General features: G+C 50.8%; 1 protein-coding gene across 1 annotated transcript in view; it reads left to right on the forward strand.

The window, feature by feature from the left end:
• Positions 1-21,012, forward strand: part of GRIK5 (glutamate ionotropic receptor kainate type subunit 5) — a 35,914-nt gene extending 14,902 nt beyond the window's left edge. Inside the window, exons 8-19 of the mRNA XM_044435189.1 lie at positions 37-189; positions 1,502-1,606; positions 3,375-3,482; positions 5,505-5,708; positions 7,283-7,396; positions 9,336-9,445; positions 10,177-10,350; positions 12,455-12,620; positions 16,322-16,547; positions 17,402-17,530; positions 18,824-18,945; positions 20,623-21,012. Of these exons, the coding sequence (XP_044291124.1) occupies positions 37-189; positions 1,502-1,606; positions 3,375-3,482; positions 5,505-5,708; positions 7,283-7,396; positions 9,336-9,445; positions 10,177-10,350; positions 12,455-12,620; positions 16,322-16,547; positions 17,402-17,530; positions 18,824-18,945; positions 20,623-20,979 (1,968 nt within the window). The 3' untranslated portion in view covers positions 20,980-21,012. The remainder of the gene's footprint in view (positions 1-36; positions 190-1,501; positions 1,607-3,374; positions 3,483-5,504; positions 5,709-7,282; positions 7,397-9,335; positions 9,446-10,176; positions 10,351-12,454; positions 12,621-16,321; positions 16,548-17,401; positions 17,531-18,823; positions 18,946-20,622) is intronic.
• The last annotated feature ends 740 nt before the right edge of the window (positions 21,013-21,752 follow it).

The following is a 21,752-nucleotide window of genomic DNA, read 5'->3' on the forward strand; positions in this document are numbered from 1 at the left end:
TTTAGCCCTGGCTGACTTCTCTGTGCCCATCTCCAGCTGTCAGCGGCGCTGATGTTCGACGCGGTCCACGTGGTGGTGAGCGCTGTGCGGGAGCTGAACCGCAGCCAGGAGATCGGGGTCAGACCCCTGGCCTGCACCTCCGCCAACATCTGGCAGCACGGGACCAGCCTGATGAACTACCTGCGCATGGTGAGATATGCCCGGGGACGTTCCTTTTATACTAGGTAGCCATTTACTCATGAGGAAGTGTCCTGGCTGAGTCTGAAGTGTGTGCTGATGAGGTTGCTCCCAAACACACTCAAACATTGGCTCAGGGTTGGGAAAAATACGAGAGCCGCATATGGGTGGCTCGAGGAAACACATCAGTCCTGTGGAAGAGAGTGTCGCACGCTGATTAGCTTCCCCACGTTAGACTTCTGCTCCTCAGTAGGGAGCTAATGGGCCGTGCAGATGGCCAGACTTCTCAAAAACTCTTAACTAAATGCCTGCATTTTCCCCTCCATCATTACAGCCGCTTGCCTCCTTTGTTCACGGCGGCGAGGGCTGTGATGGCCTCTCCTGGACTTTCCGTACCATTCTGGCTAGCAGCACACAGCTGCTTCTGTGAGGTGGCCCTTGGTGCTGAGAAGCTGCCCTGAGTCATGTACCTGCTTCCAGCTGTCATGACATCCGTCCAACTTCTGATCAGCTGAAGTTACGGCTCTGCCAGTGTTCATTTCTGGGCTTCCTTGACATCACAGCTACTCAGCCATTTAACCAGGGGAGGCTCAGTTAATGTTAGGGGTTGGGGCAAAACAATTTTTAAGGGAAATACGCATGTTGCATCTCTGGTAACTCTTTCATATGTCTCCTGCCGGTGTGTGGATGCCCTAAAGTGACGTACACACAGGAACCCAAAGTTCGGACGTAGGACGGGATGAATCTGGGGTAGCGGTTGGCAGCCTGAGTCCCTCCAGAAAATTTGGACTACAGCTCCCATCAACTGAACCTATCATGATCATGGTCGTGGTCATGATTATGATTATGCTGGTTGATGTTAGTTATAATTATATTACATTATAGTTATATTACATTTATGTGTCACCTTTTTTCCCTTGCAATGAACCAAAAGACACCTAAAATAGTTCCCATCCTCAGTTTTATCCTCACAACAGCCCTGTGAGGTAGATTAAGGTGAGGGTGTATGACAGGCCCAAAGTCACCTGGTGAGCTTCATGCCTCAGTGGGGACTGGAACCTCGATCTGCTGGGTCCCAGTCGATCATTCTAGCCATGCTGGCTACACCATGCCCGGCTCTGGTAGGAGGTTTAGTTCAAAATGCCTTGAGGACCCCAGGCTGCCTGCCCCCGATGCAGGGGACGCGGAAATGCATCCTTAGGCATCCCTCTGGCCTTCACCCGGGTGCGGATCATGCCTCACTCTTTCTCCTTCTGCTTCTGTTCCCCTTCCTGTCTCATTTCCCCCTTCCAACCCCCATCTCTGTCTCTCCATCCCCGGCCAGGTAGAGTATGACGGGCTGACGGGGCGCGTGGAATTCAACAGCAAGGGCCAGAGAACCAATTATACCTTGCGAATCTTGGAAAAAGCCCGCCACGGACACCGGGAGGTAAGAGGGGACCCGTGAGGGGCCGGCCCAAAGCACTGTGCTGCCAGAAACAGGGGGTGCTTCCTCGTTCGGTGCATGCAAGCCAGCTGGCCTGTCCGTTCTTTCTTCAGCCCTGATGGGGGGACAGGTAGCCCTCATGGTCACTCCAGGTAGCCGGCTAGCCCAGGGCACGTGGGACAAGCCTGCTGGCTCTCCTCTGTCGCTGGGTACTTGACTGCCCCCTTCCAGCCTCTGCAGCATGAAGCGCAGGCCTCGCTTTGCCTCATGCCCTTCCTGCCCGCTCCTTCCCCATTCAGCTTTCAGGCCAAGTGAATCCCAGGTCATGCCAGCCGGCTGCATGCGTGCCTCCTCCTTTATGCGCTGCATAACCAGCACCTGTGTAATGGTAACCTTGAGAGACCTCCGGCTTCGTGCTTGCTCATTTGGGAAGAAAGGCCCATTGATGTCAGTGTGGCTCTCCCAGGGCAGGCTGACGACACCCAGGACACTGGGGCTTCCCATCCCTTGCAGCTTTTATATTGAGCTTTATAGGGGCTACCCATGGTGCTGAGCTCCACCCCCAAAATCAGTTAATCGCCATGGAGCACCATGAAATGGTCTTCAACGCTGCCATGGATGAGGGCCCTTCCTGGCATGGCCATCAGCAGCCTCTTCCTCACTTGCCTCTGGGTGCACAGGCATAGAATTGTTCTGCAAGGCCCTTACGCACTTTGCAGACAAGTTAAAGATAAAAGTTTTTGTGGTCCCACATAAGAGCCTTGATCTTTTTGCAACCTGGAGTTTGCAGAATTACCAGCGTTCTGGTGTTGACCAACTCTGACGTCCTCTGTCATAGTTCCTGTCCTGACGTACAAAGCGCAAATAGTTCCTGTCCTGACGTACAAAGCGCAAGCAGACTCTTGCAGGCCGTGGCCCCCATCTGGCTCTCTTCGGTTTCACACCTGTCCTTGCATACCTGGTTTGGTTTGCCAGGTTTTGTGCATTTCCTCCCCATTCTGATAGGCTGAAATGCAGCTCCCGGGGCTCAGGGGCAGGCGATAAGGGCTTGAAGCTCAAACACACTGGAGGTGCAAATGAAGGGTGTTTATTTATTTATTTAGAATTTTTGTATGTCGTCCGATTTGCATGAGCCTCAGGACGGCTTACATGCAATAAATAAACACGATACGAATAGAGCACATAAAATCCAGATTCACCCTGGCTGCAAATTAAAAAACCTATAGATGATATTAAAAATTGTTAAAATAGTGTTTAAATTAAAAGGTCTTGGCCTGGTGCCGAAAAACAAATAACGAAGGCACCAGGCGGACCTCTCTGGGGAGCGCATTCCATAGGCGGGGCGCCACCGCAGAGAAAGCCCTCCTCCGGGTACTCACCCTCCTAATGTCTTTCACGGAGGGCTCCCGGAGAAGGGCCTCTGCCACCGATCTGAGGGGGCGGGAGGGCAAATATGGAAGAAGGCGTTCCTTTAGGTATCCAGGTCCCAAGCCGTTAAGGGCTTTGTAGGTGATAACCAGCACCTTGAATTGAGCCCGGACTTCAATGGGGAGCCAGTGAAGCTGGTAGAGGACTGGGGTTATGTGAGAGTAACGCCCAGTCCCCGTCAGCAACCTGGCTGCTCTATTTTGCACCATCTGAAGTATCCGGACTGTCCTCAAGGGCAGCCCCACGCAGAGCGCGTTACAGAAATCCAACTGGGAAGTAACCAATGCATGTTCCGCAGCTCTGAAGGGCTGAGACCCTTCCGCAATCTTTCCCCTCTCTGCAGATTGGGGTGTGGTACTCTAACAGAACGCTTGCCATGAATGCCACGACGCTGGACATCAATGTCTCGGAGAGTCTGGTCAACAAGACGTTGATAGTCACCACCATCTTGGTAAGGCTGCCCCCTGCTCTGGTGGGCCGAAACCCTGGCTTTGTTGAGGCCACAAGTGTCCCGGAGGGGTTTTTGTCCTGCCTTTTAAAAGTGGGCTTCTGACTGAGAGGCTGTGGCCTCTGCAGTGAGGGAGTAGCTGGCAGATTGTGTAAGCAGAGCCAGAGATGGCCTGGTCCCTGAACTGGTACAGAGGAGAATTTTAGCAGGCTCATCTTGTCCTCCAAGAGGGAGAAATACTGATAGTGTTGGGACTGTTGCTTCTACAAGGCTCTTGCAGCTGGTCTGTGTAGCTCCTGGGTCCCTTTCAAAGGGGGTTTCGACAGGGGATTCAGTCCTATGGCCCACGCAAAAGATCTGACAACCCATCCAAGGCACCGCTTGGGCTTTGAAGAGAGGCTGTCCGTGGCTATCAAGCAGGGATCATGAAAACTGGCTGTCAGACTGGCTTTTGCCATCATGGTAAAGTGCAAAAAAGCCACGGAGAGCCAAAATGGGCTTGTCATCACTGCAGGAAGAGGGGAAAATTGTAGGTCCTGCCACAGTGTCCCCTGGGATTCTTGTGAGTAGATGGAGGAGGAGGAGGAAAGAAGGGTCACTCAGTGGTCTTGGTCCTCTGTCAGGAGCACCCTGGGTTGTCTGGTCAACATCCAACCCAACAGCTCACAGTGGGTTGTGTGAATGTACCCATGGTGTGGAGAGAGTGGGTGGGGGCAATTTAGCTCTGTCTCCCATAAGAATTTATACTGGATAATCCAATGCACGTAACTGGCTCTGAACCGTGTGTGTGTGTTATTTATTTATCTATTTATTTATTCATTCATTTATTTATTACATTGCTAATCGACCCAATAACTAATGTTCTGTGGGTGGATTAGAGAAGCACCTCGTGTCATTTTGGGGTAGCTGAACTGCTATAGCTTTGGTGCTGAAATAAGAAGACTTTTTCAAGTTTTAGGGACTAACCATTTGCAGATCCAAAAGAGGTGTGAGTCCACCCCTTCTCTCTTTCTCTCTCTGCCTGCCAGTGACAATGCTGATTGGGGATGATGGGTATTGTGCTCCAATACTTCTGGAGGGTGCCGTACAGATGTGTTGATGGGCATGTCGCCTGGATTGCATAAAGAATTAGAGAAGACCACAGTCTCTGTGTGATACTGAGCCAAGTTTGTGTGCAGAAGGCCTGCTTGATCTGAATAAAATATGGTGCAGAGGAGCAGGAGTGGAAAGGGGTCATCGCCCTGTGTGTGCTTCCAGAGTCATCTGACAGGCTGCTGCAGAAAGGAAAACATGGGGCTTAGTTCTGGAATAGCGACTTGGGCACCTCTGTGTCATTTCAGAAGCAATTATGAAAGCCCTCTGTAAGCGATCTGCTCCAGCCTCTGTCTAGAGCAGGCTATGTCTGCCCTGACAGTCTGCTAGGAGGGGAGAAAGCCTGGGAGAGAGACAGGTTTCCGAAAAGGGGAATGACTTGCTAAAAGTGTGGCAGGAGGGAGAGAGAAAGGAAAAAGAGGGTGGCAGAAATTAGGGGAAGGGCTGCAGCTCTGTGCTACAGTGCCTGCTTTGGTTGCAGACGATCCTTATCTTCAGCTGGGGCTGAACGAGTTCCTGCCCCTTCCTGAAGTTTGAAGTCCTGGAGAGCTGAAACTTGCTGTCTGGAATGCACTGGGCTACTGTCAGTGTTGGCAAACTGGGCTACGATGAACCGATGGTCCAACTCAGTCAAACGGAGCTTCCTGTGCTCCTACAGATGAGAAAAGACATGGGGAGGGGGACTGGGGGGCCCTCTGACCTTAGTGCACAGCCTCTTATGTACTAGTCCCCAGGCAATGTGGCTTTCACATCCCCCCTCCGATGTTCCCTGAGGATTTTTGGTGTTTAGTGGGGTTGGTCTTGTGCTATCTTGGAACCAAGACTCCCTGTCGAAATAGTCCACGCTCTTGAAAACCTTCTACTTGCACGTGTCCTCTGGACGGCACAACGCCAGCTGCAGGATTCTTCACGGCTCCCTGCTCTCTCCCGCAGGAGAACCCCTATGTGATGCGCCGTGCAAACTTCCAGGAACTGTCCGGCACCGAGCAGTATGAGGGCTTTTGTGTGGACGTGCTGCACGAACTTGCCGACATCCTGAAGTTCCGCTTCCAGATTAAGCTAGTGGAGGATGGACTCTACGGAGCCCCTGAGCCCAATGGATCTTGGACTGGCATGGTGGGAGAGCTCATCAACAGGGTACGGCTGCTGAGAAACACCCCCCCTCCATCTCTTCATCCCAGCTTCTCCCTGGAGGAAAGCCCCATGGCCTCAGACTCTCGGGGCAGCTTGGGGCTCTTCTGCCACCTGCTTTTAGGGCTCAGAACCGGAATTTCAGTGCAAGCCCTGCAGGCTGGTGGGAGAGGACCTGAGCGTGAACCTTTGCAGTTGAACTGATGTGCACTAGGGTTAGGATTTCTTCGATGCCTCATGCTGCGTCCACGGCACCTCTTTCAGAAAAGATCTGGTGCACACATGCAGCAGAATGCAGTAGGTCAGATTCTTGGTGTGGTGGAGGCAGAATGGACTGTACTATTTCTGATTACAGGGGTGTGCGGTGTGGTGGTGCTCAGTTTGTTGAAAGCTGCTTTACAGGGAAAACTCACAGCAAGTAGAAAGTTAGCAAAACAGGGCTAGACTATTTTCCCATCCTGGTGCTAACTTATTTTGGAGGGTGGCTTGTTTGTTTATTGATCTATTTTTGACCATGAGAAAGCATTCAGAAGTAGCATCTTTGCCTCCAGTGCCTGAAGTAGGACATTCCCCTCTTAACCCCGAATAATTCTGCTGTCTCATTTTGCAGTATGTATAGATAGGCTGGGCTGCAAGCCCAAACTAGCACTTAGTTAGGAATAATGATTTGAGTATTGGATTCTTTGGGTTCCTAGCACTTTTTCAGCAATGGGTATGAAAGGCAATTATATGTAGAAAAGCTGGTATTTATTTTGAAAGTGACAGAGCAGCAGCAGATGTCGTGAAAGATTTAGGGTGCAATCCTATTTCCATTTGGGCAGAAAAATGGCCTGCAATTCCCAGCATGCCTCACCTGGCCATTTTTTCTGTCCCAGTTGGCATTGGCTAGTGCCTTTAGTGAACTGCAGAAAGCACTCCCATCTGCTGCAGTTCTCGGCTCACCGACCAGAAGAGGACACCACAGCCTTTGGCTGTTGGATGCATTTGGCTCCTCGGGTCCACCAGAGGGACTAGAGAAACAGGTGGGGCAAGAAGCCCCCGGTGTTGCCGTTGCTTCACTTCACGGGCACATTGGAATTAGGAGCACGGCAAAGGTTTTCTGGCCATGTGTTAAGAACACTTTCTAGAAATGATTATGTGAACTTTGCATAATTTTCAACTGCCTACATGGGGAAGGCATTCTCTGGATAAGATGACTGGCGACCTGCGGTCATGCATTTGGCTGATTGAGTCTAATCATATAAGAGGTGGGGGTGTCTCCCACTGCTCAGCAGCAGCTTGGCCTTCCTGGCCCACAGCCTCACTTCCCCGCAAGACTCTCCTCCATGCTGCTGCCTTTCTGCTTGCAAGGTCTTGTCTGAGGTCCCTGCAAACTTCACTGCAAATGGATCTTTTCGTCGCTCCCCGAGAAGCTGCGCTGTTTGTTCACCGTCACCGTTCACATGGCTGGAGGGTGGCGGCGGAAGGCACAGCTTTGTGTTCCTGCTCCCAGCCAGCAGAGGGCAGCATAGAGTGTAGTGCAGGTTGGGATGTGCAGTTCTCTGAGTGACAGCCAGGGGTCACTGTGCTTTGCTCCGCAGAAAGCTGATCTGGCAGTGGCTGCTTTCACCATCACAGCTGAGCGGGAGAAGGTCATCGACTTCTCCAAGCCCTTCATGACCCTGGGAATCAGCATCCTGTACCGTGTACACATGGTACGTGTACCTTGTTTGGTGACACTGGGAGGGGACAGGAGTGAGCAATTGGGCAATGGGGTGGACCCTCCCAAGCCCAGGATAGCACGGCCGGTCTCAGTAGCTGTGCCGAGCTGAGAACGGCTGGGCACTGCCACCATTTTAAGTCGAAGGTTTTAAGCTTTAATTTTCAGGTTTCTGCATCTGATGCAGTGCACTCTTGCTAAAGCAATATTTATTTGATCAGGGGAAACTCGTTAAGGAATACTTCTGCTTTCTGAATGGGCTTCTCCTCCATTCAGGTGGATGTGCAGAATACAGTTTCCTCTTGCGGTGTTTGATGCAACTGCCCCTGTCTTTTTTCTTTCTTCACGTTTGATCACGCTGGGAGGGTCGCAAGCTGTGATCGCAGAAGCAGCAGGTGTATCATCTCTCCTCTGCAGAGGCAGCTGATGACACGATCGGAGTACCTGTCCACATTCAGGCACTTTCCGGATAGTTTGGACTTCATCTCCCATCAGCCCCAGCCAGCATGTCCAATAGTTTGGAATGTTGGGAGTTAGGGTCCAAAGCATCTGGAGAGCACCACCTTGAGGAAGGCTGAGTTAAGACTGTTGGATTTGGACTGAAGGTGTAAATCCTTCGTTAAGCCGTGAAGATCGCTGGGAGATTTTGGGCAAGCCACTGAGTGCGTTCGCTTATCACAACAGCCATGATGGGTTGATTTACCCGTGGTGGTGGTTGTGTTATGCTGAGTGCCTGGCTTGTCATAGGATGCGAACTCCTACAGAAGGGGTTGTTTGGGGGTTAGAGAACCCACAAAGAACCCTAAGCCCTCAGCCACACAGCGTGGGATAGTGGAGGATGAACCAGGTCACTGTCTTGCCAGTATGAGTTACTTCACAAGGTGATGGGGATTAAAAATGGGTTTATAGAGCAGATTGGTGCATGGCTTCCTGAGCTCACTGAGGGAGGGACAGACTACATGATCATAAATGCCCAGGGACTTGTGAAAGGCCTATAAGCAGAGTAAGGGAACGCATGGCTGAAATACTCAGGCATATAATGAATCAGTAGAAATCAAGGTAACCACCATGAGTCTCATTCTCCAAAACCTGATAGAATGACAGTAAGCTGTCAGTGAAAAGAAACACATGCAGTTGTATTGTCACTCTTAGTCACTGGGGCCATAAATCCTGACTTTGTGGGCAGCTTCTGGCTCTGTTTCTATAGATCCATTTCTCAGGTCACAACTAGCTATGGGTTGTTTAAACCACAGACAGTTGTAGCGACACCGAACAAACGAGTGAGCATGGTGCTGACGTTCTGGGTGGGTTCACACAGCACAACGACCCATCATGGCTTAATTGACCTTTGAGAAGCCGTAGGCTGTGCTGATCCCTGCTTGGAATATAGAGCCCCTAGGGGGAGTCTTGCCATGTTGCACAAACTGGGCTACTGGGGGTTGTATACAAACAGGCAAGGGTTGTGCAAGGGTTGTTTAACTCTTGCATGACCCCCATGGCTGGGTCTGGACTATAGTATAGCCTTGAGTTGGGAGTTGCACAGGCAAAGTGCTGCCCATAGGTAATAAATTAAATAACCCCTGGTAAGGCACTGTGTGTTGTGCAAGTCAGGTCAACATGCTGGTGAGGGGGAACACAACCCAGAGTTCAGACCGAACAGCAAACGATGGGCAGTCGTGGCTTGAACTGGGTCACGGAGGCGATCTCTCAGAGTGCACTGTGGCAGTTCCACAGCCCTAGCTTAGCCTTCCCCGGCCAAGAGGCCATGCTGACTGGGGATGATGTATTTGCAGTCCAATACATCTGGAGCATAGCAAGCTGGGAAAAGCTGTCTAATGGAGCACTGCCTATACCCAATCTGGAGTGACTGGGCTAGAAGCAGAGAGCAAAGATTCAGTGTGTGTCCCTTTCTGTCCTGGTGACTTTCCTTACAGGGACGCAAACCAGGGTATTTCTCCTTCCTGGATCCCTTCTCCCCAGCTGTTTGGCTTTTCATGCTCCTGGCCTATCTTGCTGTCAGCTGTGTCCTCTTCCTAGCTGCCCGGTAAGTAGTCCCAAGCTGTGGATTCATACTAGGGCGGCCAAGGTGATGAGTTTTGGATGGTCTCCTTCTGTGCTCTTCCTTTCTTCTGTGCTCTGAGTCAGCATCAGTTAGTTTTTCACTGTCATGGAAAACGTGCTCAGGCATAGCACAATGCGCAGAGAGAATCATATGCATCCTCTGTAAGTGATCCATAGAAAAGGGAGGAGTTGGAGTCGCGTGTCGAGGATTTGGATTTGGACGTTGCTCCCTCCACTTTCTCATTTGGATGAAACTGGGCAATTTTTCACCCCATTTCCTGATTAAAAACTGGTGGCCCGGCCCATGGCAAGATAAAATTGCTTTCAGGATTGCACTCGATCCATGGGTTGTTAGTCAGCCATCCCTGCTTTCCTGGATGGGCGAGCTGTGCGGCATCCTCCAGGGTGTTGGAAACAGCCGAACGGAAGAAGAGCCTTGGGCAGACCACATGCGAACTGAGCCCAGTATTCTGTTCACGCGGTGACCAACCGGTTGTCCATGGGGGACCTACAAGTCATACGCGAGTCCGCCCATGTTCTCTAGGCACACTGTTTCTAATTCTGGAGGCGGCATACAGCCACCAAGACCAGTAGCCACAGAGGACTTCCTGCAAGACTCGCTTGCTGGGCAAGGCTGCTGAGAATCTGCTCTTGAGCCTAAATGCATTTCCTTGGAAGTAAGTTGGCGCTCTTGCTTTCTTCTCCTTTTTGTAGGCTGAGCCCCTACGAATGGTACAACCCGCACCCCTGTCTCCGGGAGCGGCACAACATTCTGGAAAACCAGTACACGCTGGGGAACAGCCTCTGGTTTCCAGTTGGAGGGTTTATGCAGCAGGGGTCCGAGATCATGCCCCGGGCCCTCTCGACCCGCTGCGTCAGTGGCGTCTGGTGAGCGACCGCTGTGTGTGCATCTTGCAAGCCTGCCGAGCGGCGATGGGTGGGGGACAGGGCCACTGGGTGGAGGGGGCCTCGGTTGGTTGGACAGAGGCCTGGGGCAGATCTGGAAAATGCCAAGCGCCTCATCGTCCAGATACACAGAACCATTTTGTCTCTGCTCAGACCACTGAAATCTTGCTGTTCTTCTTCAGTCCCATTCAGAGCTGCCTCTTTAAACCTGTGATTCTGGCTTCTATGAATCTGATTTTCCTTTCCGGAGATATTAATTAGGTCTGCATCCCTTAATTGGTAGCCTAATTGGTACTAAAGCTTGGGCTGATTAATCGGTGGGGGGCATTTTTAATTGGAGAGGACAACATTTAATCTGTGGGACTGTGAATTAAGAGCGCATTTGTTTTCTTTGGAGGCTGCTTTCGTTCTGCATGTCACTCTAATCGAGAACAAAAATGGAAATCATAATAAAGAAGCTAAGGAGTCGCCATTCAGGGTTACTGAGTTGCTGTTTCTTCAGCATCTCAGGGAGGCACTTAATGGTTCAGTGATATGTGACTTTACTTGATTCATCAATTGAATCATCAATTAAAAGGCAGATTATTAATCAACTAAAAAGTTTTGAATCAATTGCCAACCTGGATATAGCTGCACTTTGTAGCTCCCAGATCTCATTAGCAATTTCTCCAGAGCTCATTCAGCTCATTCTGCTAAAATATAAAACAGAATGTATGTGTCCTAAAAGTCAGTCCTCATTATAAAAACATAACAGGTCTTTCACTTGCTATATGTGACTAAGACTTAGACTAACTTAAGATAGGTTCTCCTAATGCCAATAGGATCGCACATTTAGGACAAATCCTGTGGCCGCCCAGCATTGACTGGGGAGAGGGGGCCATAGGAATATTCAGGGTCCTAGCCCGGAAACCCTGCTCACTGTCCCACCTGTTTTGCACCTGGGCCATGTGCCTCTTCCACGGTTGCAGATGCAGCTTGGAGGAGAGAAAAAATGTGGCGGGAGCGCTAGTTTCACTGGGCATGCTGGCCTCCTTCTCCCTCCCACCCCGCTGCTTTATCTAGATGGTCTAGATAAAATTCAGGGTGTGAGGTTTGGCGGCAGGCCAGAAAGCATGGCTGCTACTCTTCATTTGAGGCATAGCAAGCATGTCAGCTTTTGAGTTCGGGGGATTCTACGCATTGCAGGGAGAGCAATGAGATTGCGCCCCCTGTCCTTTGTCACTTACCTGGAATGCTCTTGGTCTATGTCAGGTGCAGAGATGACCTTCCCTCTAGCTAAGGATGTTAGCGGGTATTCTTGTGGATTTAACTGAACACCTGTGCTTACATGAGCATTGCTAGATTTTGATGGCTGGTGACTGCTGGATACCTGGCATTTCTCACCGGTTTGGGTAGGAGTTTTGGGCAATCATTTTGATGGTTGGAATCTAACCAGAGAAGGAAAAAGTTGTTTCCAACTCTCCCACAGGCAGGAAGCAGCTTTCCCCCCCTTTTTCCCCAGAGGCTTATTAATAAATATTAATTAATTAATGCCTAGGGTTATTTATTTATTTGAGCTGGGATCACCTCGTGTTTAGCTTGGAATTTGTTTCTGAAACTGGTGCTGGTTTCTGAAACTGAGATCTCAGCTGGAATGATTTTTCTCTGCTTCTGTAGGATCGGTGGCAAGGAATGCCTCTGAGCATACCAAGAATGGCTGTCCCTCATCACTGCCCTGTTTTATCAATGGCAACCATGTTCCTTTACTGAGGGAACAAAAGTCCGAGTAGTTTTGAACCACAGCACCTTGCCATATTTAACTTCAGCAAAGACTGTAATCATTCAAACTTGAGAATAACCGTGTTCCTTCTTGTTTCTTTATTTATGGCGTTTCTATGCCCGCCCCATTGCTAGAAGGCGCTCTGAGAAGCTCACATCACAGTCCTAACAATGCTACCGATAAAAATAGATTACAATAATAGCTAAAACCATAATACACAGTACAATAAAAACTCTCAGTCACACTGGGGGAAAATTGGGTCCCTTTGGCGTCCTCAGCGCCGACTTTCCTGTGTGAACTGGGCTTGTGTTCTTGCTTGGGTCGCAGGTGGGCCTTCACCCTGATTATCATCTCCTCCTATACGGCCAACCTGGCTGCCTTCCTCACTGTGCAGAGAATGGAGGTCCCCATCGAATCGGCAGATGACCTGGCTGACCAAACCAACATCGAATATGGCACTATCCATGCTGGTTCCACAATGACCTTCTTCCAGGTGAGAGATGCCCTCCCTGCCCGGATAGCGGCCCTTCCTGGTCTGCCTTTTCTAAGCTGTTGCCTTTTTGTCTGACTTTAGACCTCCTCCTAGGGTAGGGCAGGATGTTTGCAAGGCTCTGTGGGCGTGGGAAAGCACTGAACGCTGAAGGAGTTTTCCCATGAAATGTTCCTCCTCATTAGAAAAAAAAGTCAGGAAGTAGCTCCATCTGTCCTGTGGCAGCGAAACTTCTGGGAAACCCTGGAAGCTGTGAGCTTTACTGGTAGAATTTTCTAGGAGCTGCTTTGAGTTCAGCATCACCTGCCCTAGGCACCTGCCTTCCTGTCGGCATCTGCTGTGTGTCCGTAATGACAATGACCCAGCTCTTGAACGATCAGAGATATTATGTGTGGGCCTTTTCAGCCTGCAGAGATATTATAAGTGAAACTTTTCAAGGCCCAATCTAAGTGCCAAATACTATGAATCTAAACCAGCATTCACCAGAGTCCAACACCAAAGCCTTCGAGAGTAGAAAGACACAATGTGAAGGAAAGGGGATCTCTGAGCATGCTGAGAGTAGTTTTTCCTTCAGCCAACACGGCTAAACTCTACATACACCTGCAATTGGGAGGAGCGACTTCCAATACAGAATACTTCCTGCACCCTGCACTTTTGTTTTGTAAATGTAATCAGGTATCAAGGGTGATAATTATTAGCATTTTATTGATTAACATTATGAATGCATAAATGTTATTTAGTATTTATTAGCATTATGTTTTAAGTTGCCCTTCCTCTTGGTGAATCCCAGGGTATAGTGTATGAGTTTTAGACAAAGCAAGTCATACGAAAAGGCTTATAAGATCTCTTGTTCGTTCTCAAAGGGGAAATTTGGGCCGAGGCCGCTTTTTCCATCCCTCTAAGACAATGGGCTTCCTGCCAAAATCCCCTTTTTCAGACTGCTGTGAAAGGTACCAGAGTCCAGTCCTCTCCTGTATTTGGAATTGTTATTTATTTATTTATTCATTTCTTCACTGTCCGTCAACTCAGAGGCTTCCTGCACGGTTTATGCTTAAAAGTGAAGCCCTTCACTTTTTCTTTGTTCTCTTCCTGGGTATTTTTAGGCTCTTCCAGGAGGCTGGCAGGGGGAATCTCTGCAAAGCCGCGTCCGTGACTTGGTGGAGGGCTGGCTACTTTGACCTGCGCTCCCAGCATTTAAGCCCGGCTTCTGTCTCCTGGGCTTAAGCGGGCCTATGGGCCTGGCCCCTCCTTGGAAATTGCCCTGACCTGCCTCGCGCTGCGTCTGCCTTGTGCATCCCTCAGGACTGGGGCCTGGCGCATTGGCCCAAGTGCGCTGGGCAAGGGGCAGGAGTGGTCAGGGCCGGAGGTTTCCACGGCAACAGTAGCTAAGGTGGCAGTGACCGGTCTGGTCAGGCCTGCTTTATCTCCCTCTCTTTTTTGTCTAATTCCATCCTGCTCTTGGTTGCTCTAGCAACCTGTCTCCACAGTAACAGCAGCCTCCACTCTAGGAGACGTTAATGAAGGGAAATCAATCAACAAACAAGGTGGTAGGCCGTCTGGAAAGGAAAGGAAAGGAAAGGAAAGGAAAGGAAAGGAAAGGAAAGGCCTCTCTAGTCTGGCTTTGCTCAGGGCCCCACAAATCCCTTTCTATACCGTCCCAAAGCTGTAGCTTTGCCACATACAGTGACTGGATTACTGCAGGCTGCAGGTGTGCTGGAAAGTACTTTTTAATGGGGACTCTCTGCATTGTGATGCTTGGCTTTACTTTAAAACAGAGCAAAGTGCAGCAAACCCTTCTTCCCTCAAAGGAGGGGTTCCCCTTTCTGCCACTGAACTGGGCTGCTCTGGTCCCTATTGGTCAGAAAGCAGAATGGGGCCACCCCAAAAAGCCAGTGGTTTTTGCAAGTTTGTGGGCAATCCTCAGGAATGCAGAATTATATGTATTCAAAAAGTAAAAGAAAAAGCATTGCAAACAAAAGCATCCCAGTAAGGACCTGCACACTCCCAGGACATGCAAAATGGTGTCTGGTGTGGGTGTGGAAATTAGGGGATAATAGATGGAACGGGCCTGGTTTATTTAGGGTAGAATCCCATGGAGACGGCAGGTGGCGCAGTGGTTTAAACCACTGTGCTGCTGTGCTGGTAGATTGAAAGGTCGCTGGTTCGAATCTGCACAATGGGGTGAGTTCCGGTTGCTCCTTCCCAGCTCCTGCCAACCTTGCAGTTCGAAAGCATGCAAATGCAGGTAGATAAAAAGGTACCACTTAGTGGTCAGGTAACAGCGTTCCGTGCACTTCGGTGTTTAGTCCTGCCGGCCACATGACCACGGAGACTGTCTGCGGACAAACGCCGGCTCCCTTGGCCAGGAAAGGGAGATGAGCACCGCCCCCTAGAGTCAGGCATGACTGGACTTAATGTCAAGGGGAAACCTTTACCTTTACCGTTTACCCGTGGAGAACGCAAGCCCCCAAGAGGGAGACTGTCGACCGCCCGGGCCATCTCCCTCTCTGCCATTCCTCCTGTTCTGCATTTTCACAACTGTGTTTTCAGACAAGGAGGGAAGGACCCTGACGTCACTTCAGGATGCCTTCTCCCTGGATCGCTCCAGTCTTCGCTCCCCTTGTTCTTCCCCCTTTAGCCCTCCTCTGAAGCTGCTTTCCTGACCTCAAATAGTAGCTGCTGTGCCACCAAATGCAGAGGAATTAACGATCGAGTTCCCAGTTTGGAGGTGGTTCTTCAGGACTATTCTGTGGTACCTCAGACAAAGTCTGGGGTCAAAATGTCATTCCCTTATTCAATGTAAAATGCACCTTTTTGCCCAAAGAAAACGTCACTGGTGAGATCCCTTATTGCTGGGTGCTTAAAAAAATAAAAAGGAAGCAGAATCGAAACACCTTCTTTTTCTCATGTTGTCCGTTGGCTTTGGAAGAACGGGGCAGAAAAGGTCATCTCCCCCCCGCTTTTTTTTTTACTCTGTAGCACAAGCTGCCTCGCTCCCCCATTGACATGCTAAAAGACAGTGCAGTATTAAGGCTTGGGAGCAAGCAGCTTGCCTCGATTCTGCTACAAAGCTGCAATTCCAAATTGGCTGGGTGCTTGAACATGATGTGTGTGTGAGAGGGAGAGGGAGGGGGAGGGGGAGAGGGAGGGGGAGATCAGGCTGTAGCAGCGGTGCACCTGCACCTCAATCTCCATCAGTAAAGATCCCCTGGGTGGTTGTAGTGGAGAAGTGGGCCGTCGTGGAAAGCTTTGGTGGTCCTCTTCACTTCCCCTTGGGCTACACGTCTGCTGCCGCCACCTGGTGGACTTCGTTCGTGGCAAAACACCTGCCACCTCCTGGGGCAGAACGATACAGAATGTTCTAGTGGGTAAATTGAACTGGGAAACAAGCTGAATGGAGCCACTGTATTTTCCATTATGCTTTGCTGCTGATTTAGACTGCCTGCGTTTACCACCGGCAAATTCTACCGTTCTTTCTCAGTCGAGCCTTCCTGAAAGGGTTGCCAGCTGTGGGAGAATCAGGCGCCTCGCCCTGAAGAAATGCGGAATACCAAGGGAATCGGGCCCTCACTCCCGTTATGTGCACACCCTGCCTGCCGTGGTTTTATTTTGCTAGTGAAGAGCCTGCGGACGCGTGAGGGATGGCTTGCGCAACCCTGCCTCCTTTGTGCCCTCACTCTTTGCCGGTCTTTCTTTTCACCCAGAATTCTCGGTACCAAACGTACCAGCGGATGTGGAATTACATGCATTCGAAGCAGCCGAGTGTCTTCGTGAAGAGCACGGAGGAGGGAATCGCCAGGGTGCTCAATTCGAAATACGCCTTCCTGCTCGAGAGCACTATGAACGAGTACCACCGGAGACTGAACTGCAACCTCACACAGATCGGGGGCCTGCTTGACACCAAGGGCTATGGCATTGGGATGCCACTGGGTGAGTGGAGCACGCAAGGGCCGGGCCAGGAAAAGGGGAAGGATCGTAGCCGTGGAACAGTATTTCCACATTTCTATTTATCTGGTTTGCATTCTCCGTTTCCAGCAAAAATGGCACTCAAGGTCACACGGTCAATCATTTTGCGGTTGCTACTGTTAAGAATCATATTCCTGAAGTGCCAGATGCTGTACACAGAAAAATCAAAACAAGGCCCACTTTTGCATGCACAGGAGCAAATGCTCCGTATGAGAACTGCTGTAAGAGCCCGGTGTGGAGATGGGTCAAGCATGCTGTTTATTGCATCATGGATGGTTATTGGGACTGGGGTGGGAGGGTTCCTGTGCGCAAGGAGATGCAAGAAACTGTGGACTCGGGTGGCAGGGTGCCAAAGCACATCTGAAGTTCAATCCATTCTAGCTGTTCCCAAGGAATTCTTGCTGAGAGCCACAATTTTAAATTGGCAGGCTGACTGCAGTGCAAAACAGAGAAGGATCTCTTGCTTTTTCACTGAGGTGTGTATGTGTGTATGTGCGTGCATGTTAGAACACATAAAGTTGTGCTAAGAAAATGGGAATACTCTCTCAAGAATGCGTGTGGCACTGACTTATTTATTTATTTATTTGGGATTCTTGTATGCCGCCCCATTCGCATAAGCCTTGGGGGTGGCTTCCAACGAATAAATAACGATACAAATACATAAAAACTGGAAACATCCTGGCAACTGATTTAAAACCAATTAATAAATCAGCAATTCATTAAAATAACGTTTAAAGAAAAAGGTCTTGCCTGGAGCCAAAAAACAAATAACGACGGCGCCTTGTGTTGGACTCCCCCCCCCCCCCGCCATTTTTCAGGGTCCCCATTCCGGGATGAGATCACTCTCGCCATCCTACAGCTTCAGGAAAACAACCGCCTGGAAATCCTGAAACGCAAATGGTGGGAAGGAAGCAAGTGCCCCAAGGAGGAAGACCACCGTGCCAAAGGTCAGAGGCCGAGGCCAGAAGCAGGGGAGTGACGGGGGCTGCTGGCAGAAGATTGTCCGTAAACACAAGATACGTGCCTCATCTCTTTAAACGTCGAGGTCCCGTCCGTTCATTTGTGGTGCATATGTATAATTACGCTTAACATTTAGCAATAGGGTTCAGGTAGGAAGCCAAGTAGGGAGAGAAAGCAGTTCTGAACCTAAATTAGTCCCTAGAACTGCAAGCACGCCCAAAGTTTCTGTTGGTCAGGTGTGATCTTTGGATTCTGCATGGGAATGGTTGGTCTTCATTTGGAAATATAATTTCTTGCTCCTTCCCAATACCAGAAGCGTAAGCATTGGGGAGGGTGGCCTCTTGTGGCGACAGAGAAGCGTGCAGGAAGAAAAGACAATTCCGCAAAAAACCCCAAACAAAATGAGAAGGTGCAGCTGGGGATACATCCCCCTCCTACACACATTAGCGTGTTCCTTATCCTGTCAAAAGGTGATGTAATATGCGTCTAATTAATTGTTGAGCAAGTGAATATCTTCTTTGGATACAAAGGATTTTATTTCCAGCCTGAGCATTATTGATCTTTAAGATCTTCCTGACAAACATCAGAGAAATATGTCAAGAATGATTTCTTAAATAACCGCTGCCCTTTATTGTTCTTGTCTTGTGCGTTTTTCTGGGTTTCAATGTGACACTTGTTTTCTGCAGCCAGAAAGTATAACTGCTACGGTTGCTGACAGTAATTGTGTGCACGCAATGCAGGTTATATCCATCTCATTCAGGCTGTATCCTAGTCCCTAAGCTTAAACTGAGGTTTAGCAGTGATTCGTTCTCCCCGGGAAGATCTGAGAAATGTCACTTTGTAATGGGGAGGACCTAGATTTTCTAGCAGGGTGTTTTTATTATCCTCACCAAATTGCAATTCCCAGGTTTTAGGGAATTAAAAATAATAATTAAACTGAAAGAAAGCAGATAGCTCTTCCTTACACACACACACACACACACACACACACACACAGAGAGAGAGAGAGAGAGAGAGAGAGAGAGAGAGAGAGAGAGAGAGGGAGAGAGACTGACGGACGACTGACTGACTGACTGACTGACTGACACTGGATTCAGGAAACATGATCGGGCCTTACTGAGGATTGTTATTGCAATGTGAGTTATTGTGTTGTCTGAATGTAGCTGCTCTAACAAGTCACGGTTTTCCAGGAATTGGCTGGAAAAGCTGGTGTACTTCTGCAGGGGGCCAAGCGCAGTTGACAAGTGGCTGATTCTGTTATTTTTCTTTTTCTCCCATAGGGCTTGGCATGGAGAATATTGGAGGCATTTTTGTGGTGCTGATCTGTGGGCTCATCATAGCTGTTTTTGTGGCTGTCATGGAGTTTGTATGGGCCACGCGCCGCTCGGCTGAACATGAGGAGGTGAGGGAGGGTCTCATGGGGGAAAGGAAAGGAAGGGAGAAACCGGGAATGGGAGGAAAAGCAGTGCAGTCTGAGGGAGAATGGGAGAAACTGGGAATGGGAGGAAAAGCAGTGCAATGGGCCGCAAGGAGACTAGAAATTGGTTGAGGGTGTGCTGCGGGGTTGCAGGAAAGGCAAAACACCCATGTTCCTGGTCAGTTGCTGCCTTTTCTGGCAGGAACCGTCCCCCCTTCGGCCTCCTAACTGCCCCTCCAAAGCCTGGCTTTTTTTACCCTTCTAACTTATAGTCTAAGATTTCTGGTGTTCACCATGAAGACTGTCACGGTTCCCCTGTGCATTTTGCTCAAGCCGACACAGCCTCCCCAGTACAATATCACAATGCGGCTGACATTCCTGGAAGGGCGCCTGTGCTTGTATTTCCCTGAAATGGGAAGACGACCAGTTCGGAAAGGACAGGAGCAAGTAGTTCTTCATGGAATGCCTGCTCTGCTTGCCTTGCTGCAGGATGGCGTGACAGCCTTTTGCAGAAATGGTTTTTTCAAAAGATTGGATCGATTGAGGCAAGGTCTTGAGCAGGCTGGCAGGCTGTGATGGCTCGCGAGCCAACCTCGGTGCTCAGCGGCAGCTTGTTCTGGCACACAGGCTACCGAGGAGTCCGGCAGGGATCGGTCAGCCTCCCACCCCTATAAGTTTGTCTGGGGCATTCTAGTATAGGGATGATCTTTGTCTCAGCCGGCCTGGCAGTATTTATGGATGTAGGTCTGGTGATTCAAAGGCAATGTGCAAAACTAAAGCACTCAGGTGAGGCCTTTTGGGCACTGTTGCTCTGCCTCATTCACCAAGGTGGGTCCAGGTATTATTGCCTCCCATCCATTACATGTGTTTTCCCAGTGTCTTATACTTTTCTTTTAACACTGTGGAAAATCAGTTTAAAAAATACAGAATAGTTGCAACAATGCATTTTTGCTGATAGTACCAGGTGATTCTCCATCTGAAATCATTTTGTCCAAGAAATGAAAGTGCCAGTGGGTTGCAGTGTCTGACTAACTGATTGTGGGTTTCGGTTTGATAAAAACATCCGGAGTCCAAAAATACTGGTCTTCCAGGTGGGCTTAGACAGTCGAACCAGAGAAGAATCTGGAAGGTGAAGTGTGAGGTTGGGAGACAACCTGATCTGGGTTGTGTGTGGTGTCTGGAAGAGTCTGAAGTCTGTGAGCATTTTGGGCAACTCTCGGATTGCCAGTTGTACTGGATGGATCTGTGAAGTACTTGCCGGGTGTGGTAACCCTAGTTGGGCTGGGAACGGGGAGACACGGTGGGCCTTTCCTGACCGCAGCTGGGCTGCTCCTGCCTGCTGGGTTTGGCTTGGGGCGGCCTCGCCACACTGGCCTCGCCGGCCCCTCCGTGAAGCCCTGCCTGGGTCCGGAAGCTGCCCCCAAACCCAACCACTGCTGCCCTCAGCGGAGGAGGGAGGTTGGGTCCGCAGGGGCAAAGAGGTCTTAGTCCTAGCAGCCTCCCCAGGGTGCTGGGGACTAGGGGTCAGCCAGCGCATTTTGCCTCAGAGAGGGATGCGTCCTGCTTCTTTTTTAATGCATAAATGTCTTTTTAGACTCTTGTCTGCTAGGGGCAGGGACGCACCTTTTCACTGCTCTTCCCCTTCCCCTGATGTGCCCGCAGATCTCCGTCTGCCAGGAGATGCTGCGCGAGCTGCGCCACGCCGTCTCTTGCCGCAAGCCGACCCGCTCCCGCCGCCGGCGCCGCCACTATGCCACCCGCGGGGCCCTGTCGCTGCGCTCCGTGCGCGAGATGCGCCTCAGCAACGGCAAGCTCTACTCGGGGACTTTGGTGCCGGAGCCGGGCCCGCAGCGCCTCCTGGAGGAGCCCCCCCGGCCTTGCACGCACGTCCGCATCTGCCACGAGTGCCGGCGCATCCAGACTCTGCGGGGAGCGCCCCCGCCGCCTCGGGGGGCCCCACCCCCTGAGGAGGGCACTCCACGACGGGGGGTCCCCCGTGAACTCAGCGAGCAGGAGTGACGCCCCCCACTTGCTTCGTGCCCCTCCCCCACCTCGGCCCTGCCTTCGCGCTCGTGCGGAGTGCCTGGTATTAGGCATGTACGCTATGCGTATACCCTGATTTGGGGACCCCGGCCAATGGTGACCCCCCACCCCGGCACAGCGTCCCCTTGCCCTTTGGGGTGTGTGGAAGTCCTTGCAGCCCCCGACTGCTTTGGAGAAAGAAGTCCACGACTCATCCTGAAGTCCAAGAGAGGGAGTCCCTTTCTTATCGCCCCTCCTCCTCCTCATGGGGAAGACCCACACATGGCACCCCCTCCCCCACTGAACCTCACCGCTGGGGTGATGGATCCGTGGCCCACTTCCGCCTGACGTTCTGGGGAGACCCTCTCCTACCGTGGGCTAAAAGCAGAACCAGTGTCCACCTGTGTGGGAAGAATCGTCCCTGCAGATCTCTGCCCGAGACAGACCAGCCCCGCCAGCTCCTCCTCGCCCTTCCACACACAGTGGTCTCCAACCCCTCCGAGATGCGTTTGTGTTGTTCCCCCAGGCCTTCACCCTATGGGAGGGAGTGGCTCAGACAGGTGCGCCAGGGGGGCAGAGAACCCTCCACCGCCCCATCGTGTGCCTCGGGAAAGCTGGAAATGACATTCTAGCCCTTTTGGGGGGTTCCCTCTTTTTATGTGTGGGGTGAAGTTTGGAGCCCCCACTGGAAAACATGCGTAGCAGTGAGCAACCTCCTACCCAAGCAGGGTGTGGGTAAACTATGCTTTGGGGCTTGAGGCCGAACTCAG

The sequence above is a fragment of the Varanus komodoensis genome, unplaced genomic scaffold (genome assembly GCF_004798865.1).
Source record: "Varanus komodoensis strain SLA01 unplaced genomic scaffold, ASM479886v1 scaffold29_1, whole genome shotgun sequence".
In the NCBI taxonomy this organism is placed as follows: Eukaryota; Metazoa; Chordata; class Lepidosauria; order Squamata; family Varanidae; genus Varanus; species Varanus komodoensis.